The 11,278-nt window shown below is 40.5% G+C and overlaps 1 protein-coding gene across 1 annotated transcript; it reads right to left on the bottom strand.

Annotated features, from left to right (window-relative positions):
* Positions 1–3,536: 3,536 nt before the first annotated feature.
* On the bottom strand, positions 3,537–10,767 carry TMEM52B (transmembrane protein 52B; the record flags this gene model as incomplete). Its single annotated transcript, XM_080810215.1, is given in 7 exon segments — positions 3,537–3,778; positions 5,298–5,464; positions 5,982–6,020; positions 7,758–7,801; positions 10,190–10,314; positions 10,317–10,339; positions 10,655–10,767. Coding segments are annotated over 7 exon segments (753 nt in total).
* Between the last annotated feature and the right edge of the window lie 511 nt (positions 10,768–11,278).

The raw sequence follows: 11,278 nt of genomic DNA, 5'->3' as shown, positions 1-11,278 counted from the left end.
CTCTCTTTCTGCCTGTCTCTCTGCCTACTTGTGATCTCTGTCTGTCAAATAAATAAACAAAATCTTTATAAATAAATAAATAAATAAATAAATAAATAAATAAAATCCCTACATTTATCTCTAGTTCCACTTCTAAAAGCACCATGTTAGTCCACAGTCATGGGCTATCCACAATTGCAATCCCTAGCCACAATCACCTCTTGTCTACTCTTCCTTAATATCTCCCATCTAGTCCTCATGCTTTCATACTTGTCCTATTCCAGTCCATTCTTCTATAGATTCAAGAATCTTTGCCTCAAAATTCAAATTGCATTGGGGATGCCAGGGTGGCTCAGTCAGTTAAGCATCTGCCTTTGGCTTAGGTCATGATCCCATGGTCCTGGGATCCGGCCCCGTGTTGAGCTCCCTGCTTGGCGGGGAGCCTGTTTCTCCTTCTCCCTCTGCCTGCCACTGCCCCTGCTTATGCATGCTCTCTCTCTCTCTCTCCCTCTGTCAAATGAATAAGTAAAATCTTAAAAAAAAAAAATTCAAATTGTATCAAGTGACTTATGTTTAAAATTTTCTGGTGGCTTCTCAGTATAAAATACAGTGTAGACTCCTTGCCCCCAAGACTCCTTTCCCCTCTGATTCCATTTGGGGAGTTCTCTCTTTAGTTTATCAGCATCAGCTACTCTTTGTTCAGTTCCTCAAACTTATCAAACTTTCCCTCATCTTTGAAAAGGTCCTTCCCTGACTCTGCTTTTTCCAAGAGTTCTCTGCACTATTCACGATGCTATCATTTAATTTCTGACTTTTTCTTAAGCTCTGTGAGGACCATGAGTCAGAGTCCCTGACTGTCTGGCCCACTCTTTTACCCCCAGCTGCCTCTGCACTATTCCTGGCAGATAATTTTTTTAAACAGTACCTTTTGAACACAGAAACTTTGAATCAATATGATGCAAAACCTAATTGGAAGCGTTATAGTGGGGAGAAGTAAGGACTTTTATTTTAATGAGACTGGAAAGAAGGAGGAAAGAGAAGGTCTTAAGGGCCTATAGCTTTGGGGTAGGAAGTTATCAGAGGGAAAGCTTGATTTCCTTTCTAAATGAGAATAAGTTCCCTGCCTAGAATTAATGAGTAGAAGAGGGAGTATGGGGTTTGAAGGGAGCCCCTGAAAAAATTTAAAAAGATTTTTTTATTTATTTGAGAGGGAATGAGAAAATACAAGTGGAGGGAGGGAGAGAGACAAGCCGACTCTGCACAGAGCCTGGGGTGGGACTCAGTATCACTACTCTGAGATCGTGACCTGAGCCAAAATCAAGAGGCAGTTATTTAACCAACTGAGCCACCCAAGCATCCTGAGAGCCACTGAAATTTGAATAACTAATAAAAGGAGTAGGAGAATGACAAAATAAACTCTAGAAGAAATGACAGGTGGTTCAACAGGTGGTGTTGGGGACCATGATCTTGTCATGACCTCTTTTAGTAGAGTTGAGAGTTTTCTGCAGCACTGCTCACAGCATAGGCTTTGGGGAGAAATCAGCTTCACTGAACCAATGTTTAAAGTGTGAAAGGTGGAAAGGGAGTAAAAAGGCATTTAAAAAAATTGAGAACAGTGGTGGAAGTGATGGCACTGATTAACAGAGATCTTAGAGTAGAGAGAAAGAGATGAAGCCAAATGGCTGCTAATATTCTGCCAAATGAGAGGATTACAGGAATGCAAGTATCCAGGTGTCTGAGGAGAGGGAGAAGTCGAGGAGAGAGGTGGGGCTGAGAGATATCTTCAGAATAAGATACCTACAGGAGGATTTCTTCCAAGATCTTTTTCTACCAAATGATGTTTTAATTTCCTTAAGACTGGGTGTCTTGAAGGACAAAAGAGTCTAGAATATTTTATGGAATGTGTGATAATGAAGTGATTCATTTGGCCAGAGCAAAACAAGGCCACCACAGGGTCATTCAACAATTCAAGCATCTTAACAATTTCCAGAGGCAATTTGATAAATGACTCAGGATAAATTCAGATCACCAGCAGCTTATACTCAGAACATGTTCCCCCTTGGGCTAAGGGAGCATTTCAAGAATGTATTTAATGAGGTGTTATACTAACTAGCCATTCCCTGGGTCTATGTCTCTATGAGTGCTGAAGCTAATTGCTGAATAAACGTGTTTTCTCAAATATTCCTTACCTCTACACAGACCATTTTCAAAGGAATCACATATCTTTAGTTGTTAACCTCTATCAACAAATCTTTATTGATGAAATAAAGTGACTTTCGGTGAGACTTAGTGATAACATAACAGGGTGACTGGCGAAAGGAAAAATAAGACCATAATTCTCTGTAGAATCTAAGCAGAAAGGGGAAAATTTGATGTCAATAGTATGAGTACCAAATACATGTGCATAATACTTTACAAATCTTGTCATTTATATTTAGTTTACTTGATTTACACAACAATCCTGTTTTACAGGTGGGGAAAACTGCTTTAGAGATTTTCAATAATTTATCTAAGGTCACTGGCAAGCCATTTTCCCCCGATACACATCACTTCCTCAATCGTTCAGTAAAATATATTAAATTCTCGTATGTCCAGTAGCACATGGGGTGCACAGTTTAGCACTACACGCTTAGCACTACACGGCAGGAATGTGTCCCGGGCCGGAAGGATCCCCTCCAGGCTGAGTTCCAGGAACTCAGTTGCTCCAGGAACTGGAGAGCAGAGCGAACAGCCATTTCTACCATGTCTCCACTAGGTGGCAGTGAAGGCCACCCCGCTTTAATGTGTCACAAAACAATGCCATTCTTTTAGACTTAAGACTGAGTGTGCATGTGCATGCCTGCACGCGTGTGCGTGTGTGGGTGTGCGCGCGTGCACACACACGTGTGTTTGCTAGGCAGAGGAACTGAAAAATGAATAGAAACTCTTACTGGCCCCTATGCGGTTTCTCACACTGCTAGTGGGTAGGACCAGAGTGAAAGAAAGACCTTGATTATTTGGCTCTTTGATACTATCCTGTGTTCTCTTAGCCCATATCTGTAAGGATGGAGCATGGACGTCCACATAGGTATTGCATGATGTCCAAGAGTATCATTGTCACTCATCATAAAAGGGAATGTTTTCTCAAGAAGAAGAATTCGTGACTTTGGTGCATACCTGTCTGTGGCTGTGCCTACTATTGTGTATTACGATCTATTATTGTGCTATAGCTGGTAGGAGGAAAAAACACTTGCAGTATCCTACGGGTGAAGGAACTCAACAGCTAAAGGAATTCAAGATACTTTTGATGCTTTCTTGGTTCAGTAGTAATCAGCATTGCTAGCGCTTAGTTGCAAACTTTGGCCACTGGATAAAGAATAAGAGTTCCCAATTAGAGCAATTCCATCTTAGAAAATAGATGCGGCTGGAAATGAAGAATTGGAACCCATCCTTTTCACTGAATAATGTTTAGTTGTCATCCTAAATCTTCCAAAAGTTAGGGGGAAAAAAAGTTACATTTGTCTGTCTGGAGCAAAGGCAGAGAAACCCCCACTCCATTTATAAAACCAGAGTTGCCATCAGTTTGAAGGGTGTTCTACCCGAGGAAACTCATCCATTGGAGGCAGCTGCTTCTCCTCTGGCACAGGGGGGAGGTCAGGCGCTTTCTGTCCACACCTGGCCACGGTGAAGCGACTCATGTGGAGAGCTTCTTCGTACCCTGGGAGGGTGTCCAAAGAGGAGGGCAGTTGGCTGAGGGGGCTGTGCGAGTGAGCCACAGCCAGGATTCTTCGAGCTGCAGGACCAAATATTGACTGCAGGGCTAGGGAGGAAAGAAGGAATAGAGCTAGAGTAACTGTGACATCCTCAAAAATCAGGGACTTACAACACACTTGATTCCCCTTCATTTTTAGCGAGTGTCCAAACCATTGTCACTCTCGGCCACAAATGTTATGAAAATGCTGTAAAGCTTGTTTGGAAACCAGCTTCACTCTGCTGAGAGAGCTTGTCTTCTCTGGGGTCCTCAGCTAATCTAAATTGTGACCCCATATCTCACAACCTTGTCCTTCCCTTTTACAGAATCGGGGCCCTTTATGCCAACCCACTGGTAACGCAGACTCCTTAGAAATACTTATTTCTGTCTTATTTATCTTTTCCCAAAGGGCAGTGAGTGAAGCAGGAAAGATGAACAGCAACGTATCCTCTTTTCAAAAGAAATTTCACAATGTTGTGCCACCTGCTGTTCTGACTGGTCTCTCTTCTCCCATTTCAGGAAAGAATATAATATGAAGAAGAGAACAGAAGGACATAAAGGAAGGTGTTTTATAATCATCAAGGTGATGTTAGGCTAACATTTAAATGTATCAACAGATCCACTACAGAACAAAGAATGGAAAGTACACGTGACTAATTTCTTCAAAGATACAAAATAATATATAGGTAATAAAAAATACAGGTTCTCGGGGCGCCTTGGTGGCTCAGTCGGTTAAGCATCTGCCTTGGGCTCAGGTCATGATCCCAGGGTCCTGGGATCCAGCCCCACATCGGGCTCCCTGCTCAGTGGGGGGTCTGCTTCTCCCTCTCCCACTCCCCCTGCTTGTGTTCCTCTCTTGCTATGTCTATCTCTGTCAAATAAATAAATAAAATCTTAAAAAAAAATACAGGTTCTCACAAAATCCAAGACATTTTTGAAAAAGGAATACACTCAGAGCTTAAAATAGTTTTATCAAAATAACTTTATGAACTGGGTAATTCTTCCTGTAAGACATTTCCAATATTTTCTCCAACATTCTACTTCTTTCTTCACTCTATCATTAGACCAATATTTGAGAACACAGCATCAGTGAGAGCCCAGGTCACCACACCACCAGGCTTCCGGAAATTAAAACAACCCTGAGTTCTAGAATCTTTAATACTATTCAATCCATGTTTCTATATTGTTTCATCGTCCTGATCATTCTTTTTATTTGTCTTTTTTTTTTTTTTTTAAGTAGGCTCCTCACCCAGCATGGAGCCCAGTGAGGGACTTGAACCCACAATCCTGGGATGAGATCAAGTGTCTGACTCTTAGCTGAGCCACCCAAGCGCCCCCAATCATACCCTTTTTAAAAAAACTTTATTTATTTATTTGACAGAGAGAGAGAGACAGCAAGAAAGAGCACAGGCAGAGGGAGAGGAAGAAGCAGGCTCCCCGCTGAGCAGGGAGCCTGACTAGGGGCTCAATCCCAGGACTCCAGGGTCATGACCTGAGTGGAAGGCAGACACTTAATCGACTGCCAAACATGCACCTCCTTGATCATCCTTTCAAACCCCCTCTCAGGTTATAATGTCAGAGTACTCACAAGTGATTGTGCTCTGGAGAGTACTGTCATGGTCGAAAGCTATAACTGTCACTTCATAGGGAGGTCGGCCCTCATCTTCCCCATTTTGCTGGCGACTCAGACAGCAGCGGAAGCATGCGGAAGTCAGACCGCACAGGAGAAGCAGTGCCCCGATGACCACCAGCAGCCTGCAGGAAGACCCCCCGCCCCGCCATGAAAGCTCGGTGATCTGGTGTATTTCCCAGTCCTGGCCCTAACTGGTCTTCAGTGTCTACATTTTGACTTTGTTTGACTATTTTACACAATAATCATAAGATTTTAATTCCAACACTTTCACTTCACAGGCATACTTATTTTGTCAGCAAGACTAAATCAGTTCATTAAAACAATAAGAGATCTAATATGGTTTGGAGGGTCTGCTTTCTACTCTATATTCTCCTCTCTGTAGACATTTCTAGAACTGAGAAAATACATAATAACTTTTTGATGTTGGCTGAGGAGATGGTATTGAAATAGGAAATCCTGGCGTATTGTCACATAGTTAAAAATGAAGTAAAGAAACTTGACTCCATGAGATGCTAGGTAAGTAGGCTGGCTGTCTCATACATTTTTTTCCTGACGTCAATATATTTAAAAGCTAAAAATGAAAAGATAAAAATAAAGTTCCTTTGAAATGTCTTTCTGGGTATGATAGCTGAAACTTACCATATATACCAGAGATGTACCCAATCTGTGGTCAGGCAACTATGGAGAAAGAATAAAGTTTTTTTGCAATAAAAACATAGTCAGTGCCTATTGTATTCCATAATCTGGAATATGAGTTACAATATAGTATGCTACTTTGTTATAATAATAGCATTACAACTTATATATATATTTTTAAGTTTGCATTTTAATTCCCATTAGTTAACATACAACAAGTTATACTAACTTCAATAGAACCAGCAGAATCTATTGCAAAATGGGATGCCTTAAGTGTTTAATACTATAGATGGCATTGTGTAAATATTTTTGTAAATCATTTTAAGATAGACTAGTGATTATGAAAGTGGTGCTAATAGAAAATATAACCATGACGACTGTAAACAGTTATGATGACACTTACCAAGAAAGAATTTGGAATGTAAAATTACAAAGTTTGAAAATGGGTATGAAAGTTAAGGTTTGTATATATATTTGAGATCAGTAAAATTCAAACATAAAGAAAATTTCAGTTATAAGCATGAAAGCAATACAATGAAGTTTATAATTTATGTCTTGCAAATTGTTGCAAAAAGGGTCGCCATTATACCATAAAAATTCTCACCATAAAAAAACCCCTAAACTTTCACATCCATTATCAAAACTGATATGCACACCCACTGAAGCCGAATAGGAAGGAGGAAAAATGTAGAAACCAGTTTCACCACGTTAAAAGTTAACTACATTAACTGAATTTTCTCTATAGAGATGACAAAAGTATGGATTGCATGGAAGAAGGAGTATGGGATAAGGTCAGGAGTGGGAAGGGGAGAGGAAGGAAATATTTATCTTTGAAGATGAACAAACTTAATAATACTTTCTGATATATTGAACTGTTGAAATTTATTGAAATTCTCTTTTACATCCTCTCTTTGGTTGCACAGTTGTAGAACATACAGTTTGTTTTTCAATAAACAATGTCTCCTGTAGGTTTCTCACATTCTCCATTTATTTAAAGCCTCTTCTAGTTCTAGAGTTATGATTCTGAGTCTGCTAAAAGTGATTCTTCCCAAGTGGTAGGTGTCTAAAACCTCAGACAGTGTGACAAGCAACCCAGGTCACCACCATTTCCCCTGGGTTTAACAGTCTTGGCCGTTGAGAAACCCTTCCCATGGCTAAATATTTGTTTTCCTTCAGGCTGAGCAAGTGTTTTGCTCCTACTGCTCCTGCCTTCTTAATAATTTACCTCCAAGTGGAATGAACCTCTTCCCCTTTTATGTCCTCTGTATCTGTGTAAAACCTAATAGTGATAGGTTTAGATTAAGGGATTGCAACCTCAACGTGATAGCTGCATGAAGTCTGCAGGAAGTACTGACACGCCCTAAAATACAGAAAATGCTCATCATAGTTCAGATGGTGAGGTTACTTTGGAATTACCCAAACATATCTGCCGGGGATGAGATTTTAAATCCAGTGGGTCCTGATGATTCACTGAGAAGCATGGAAAGGAAAGCCATTCGCAAATTTCTGTGACTGTATGAATTGAGATTAATTCTGTTGTTTTAATGGGAAGATAGGCTTTGGAAAAAATGCTTTCAGTGATGTTATTTTAAGTACTTAGGATGACACAAGGGCCTGTCTTTATTTTTGCATGATCCATCTACCAGACTGGTGGGTTGATGTCCATTTAGTAAAGATAAAGGGAAGTCACAGATATTTGATGACCTCTTGACCTCCTGTTTTGGGCACTAATGTTTTTGTCTATTTCTCCTTCTTCCCAGTTCGGTCTCAGATACTTACTGTTCAGGATTCACGCAGTTCTCCTCACATCTTGCCAGGGGAAGCTGCAGGAAGGGAAATAGTCTCAGACAGGGAAATGTCTCATCTGTTCTGCTCAGCAGCCTGCCATCGGTTCCCCATGACTCTGCCCTGTTAGTTTACTTGGTGAGAGCCGGGAAAATATGAGGACAAGGTCATAGGGTTAGCCCTGTTTGTTTTCATAGCTCCATGCCTGTGGATTATTATATCTGAAGTGGGAGAAACTAGAAGAGCAAATATCTAATCTGTGGGGTGGGGTTTTTGTTTGTTTGTTTGTTTTGGTGGGTAAGCATTACAACTTTTGTGAATGAGAAGCAGAGGCAATATTTAAATCAATTTGTCCTAGAAATGTCCTGATCTATCCCTCAGGATATTGTTATTACCTTCCTAAATCTTTCCCAGTTACAAATTGAATTCTACCCCACTCCTCTTTTCTATTCCCTTAGTTCATCAATAACCCACCCCCCCCAAAAAAAAAGAAGGAGAAGAAGGAGGGGAACAATTTTATTTATTGAATAGCCACTTTATGCCAGTCATGGCATAAAGGTTCAGTATGTCATAAGAAGTTTCAGTATGTCATAACATTTCATCACAATAATCATGTAGGTGGGTATATTTAACCTTATTTTGAAAGGTTACGTGACAGAGGCAAAAGGGTTTAAGTTGACATGAGCAACTGCATGCTCCTATTGATGTAGCCAAAATTCAAATCCAACTCTGTCATATATGTGTGTTGAATGAATTAGTAGAACAAGGATTAAATCTGCTCTAACAACACCTTGCTATTGCTATCAAACCCCTCCTGCTACTGATGATGAAAGCTTCTTCTCCTCCTTTTACCTTGTATTTCAGTTGACTTTTTCCCTCACATAGAGGAACTTTTATTTAGAAACTGCATATCTCTTCCAGTAAATCGAATGACTTAATATTCTCAGGAAATCAACAACAAGGGACCCACAAGGGACAGATATTTGTACTTATTGAGAGTTTATGGGAGGAAGAGGGGACACACAAACTCATGACATACCAGGTGAAAAGGATTTGTAAAAGGACCTAAGAGCTGTCCTCTTCAGACAGCATTTGAGAAGCTCCCTTTTTTTTTTCTTTTAATTTAAAATGGTTGGCCACTAAGGATGACAAAGTGTGTACTTCCTCTAACCCACCTCTGGTTCTTTGTTTCTCTTTTCTGACTAAAGTTAAGAGAAGCTTAAAGTGCTAAACAGAGAAAATACTTCTTTTTGTGACTATTGCCAAAAAAGAAAAAAAAGAAAGAAAATTAAAAAGAAAGAAAGTTCAGAGCAAGGAAAAGAAAAGGAAGCAAAAGGAAAATACAAGAAGAAATGGATTTACAGACAATGAAAATTTAACTCAGATATAGAAAGCAAAACAGTCTGTCTGTTCTCCACTAGGAGATGTACAGGAATCTGATACAAGCCAGTACTTCATTTGCTTTTCCTCTCTGTCTCTCAATCTCTCTCTCTCTCTCTTTTTTAAAGTAGGCTCCACACTCAGCATGGAGCTCAACATTCTGGGCTTGAACTCACAGCCTTGAGATCAAGACCTGAGCTGAGATCAAGAGTTAGACGCTTAACTGACTGAGCCTCCCAGGTGTCCCCGCTTTTCCTTTTTACTAGTGTTCATCGCTACGTAAACTTCCCCTTGACAATTGTCCAGAATCCTCACCCTACTGACCTTTTTCTCAGCTAATGAGTTACCTAGGGCCTTCTGATTTTTGGTGGGGAGAAATAAAAGGTCAGAAGTATTTTTTAAGAGTTTTCCCTCTTTTAACTTATTTCTGATCTGGAAGCATGTAAGCTGCTAGAATTGTGTCAGGGCTGATGTGGAAACTCCGTTTAGGGGAATTATGTGTTCATTTTGATAATTTATTTGGGATCTTGAGGGATGAATGGTAAGATGCTAAAAGAGAGAAATGGGGATGCCTGGGTAGCTCAGTAGGTTGGGCCTCTCTGCCTTTGCTCAGGTCATGATTCCAGGGTGATGGGATCGAGCCCCGCATCAGGCTGTTTGCTCAGCAGGGGACATGCTTCCCCCTCCACCTCTGCCTGCCTCTCTGCCTACTTATGATCTCTCTCTCTCTCTCTCTGTCAAATAAATAAATAAAATCCATGTAAAAGAGAGAAATATAGATAGGCGGCACTTCTAAATTACCATAGCTATCCTGTATGTATCTATGTTTACCCTAATATCTGTTCCCCCATTTCACCGATGCCATCAGCCACACAGGGGCCATGAAACCCTATCACACTAAGGAAATGTTCTAGTAATTCTTTTCCCCACTACTTCTTTGGTTCAGTCTATGTCCTTCCCCTCATTCGTTTCCCCCATGGTCCTTCTGAGAGTTGATTTGTCTGAGAAACAAACAAAAGTTTTATTTTTGCATTTTCTCAACTCACCTGGATGCAGTACACCAGGACAGAGGCTGTCACGGCCTGGGCTCGCACCCCCATGGGGCTGAACGGCTTCTCCAGGATCAGGTGTGAAGTGTCCACGTCTGTTGCCTCCTTTCCATGCTCTGTGTTGGTCTGACTTCTTGACCTGGAGGACTAAAGGAGACAAACTTTTCTCAGCAATAAATTTTTTGCTCTCTCTCGCCTCTTACTCGTTTGGGCTTTTATTTTCTGTGGACCTTCTCTCCCCTTTCATCTTGGCTTCTTTCTCTATGTCTATTCTGCTGTTACGGTCTCCACATTGACTTCTCTCTGTCTTCTACTAGCAATTATTTCTATTTGTCTAACTTTCTCCCAACTGTCCCCAAAAGGAAAACATTCAGGGAGGACACATCAGTCTTCAGAATTAGGTATTTTTATAGGCAGCGGTGAGAAACTTGACTCAAAGCGCAAAGGCAAATAGCTGGTGACGGAACAAGTTCTCTCGTCTCCATCAAAAAAGAAGTAAAACTCTTGGTCCTTTGCTGCGGCAGTTCACGGGGACCATTGAGTAACTGCCGATCTCCATTCCCTCCCCTCTCCATGTGATTAGGCCTCCTCTCTTGCTCTTTGAAACCCTCCCCTTCGCTATGTTGATAATCAACTCTCCTGGTTCTGGGTCATTTATTTTAACCATTGCAGTAGCCCTGAGAGGTTGACAAATGGACTGGAAAACACTTCCATCTTTGAGGAAAGCAGGTCTCCTCTACCCTGACTTTAGTTCTCTTTGAAACACATAAGTCAGACCGACACACATATTTTTTTAAACTGGGTTCCAAAATATAACGAATAAACTGGATTCTAAGATCTATAGATCTCTAGATTTCTCTCTCTCTTAAATAAAATCTAAGGTCAGAGTAAAAATAAGCACACATGGAAAGAGAATATTTGTAAAGACACATCTCTACAGGAATGAGTGAATGCTGTATGAATGATTTATATTTAAGTCAGTAGGTTTTTGCTTAATGCAAAGTATTTCAAATTTTTTTTAATCCAAAGTATTTCATAGGAAAATTAGACATCAGTTTATAAAGATTGATCTATCTCAGAAGAATT

Source organism: Martes martes (genome assembly GCF_963455335.1).
Source record: "Martes martes genome assembly, chromosome: 8".
NCBI lineage: Eukaryota > Metazoa > Chordata > Mammalia > Carnivora > Mustelidae > Martes > Martes martes.
Note: the sequence above shows the minus strand (reverse complement) of the source record. Positions and strands in the feature narration are given on the sequence as shown.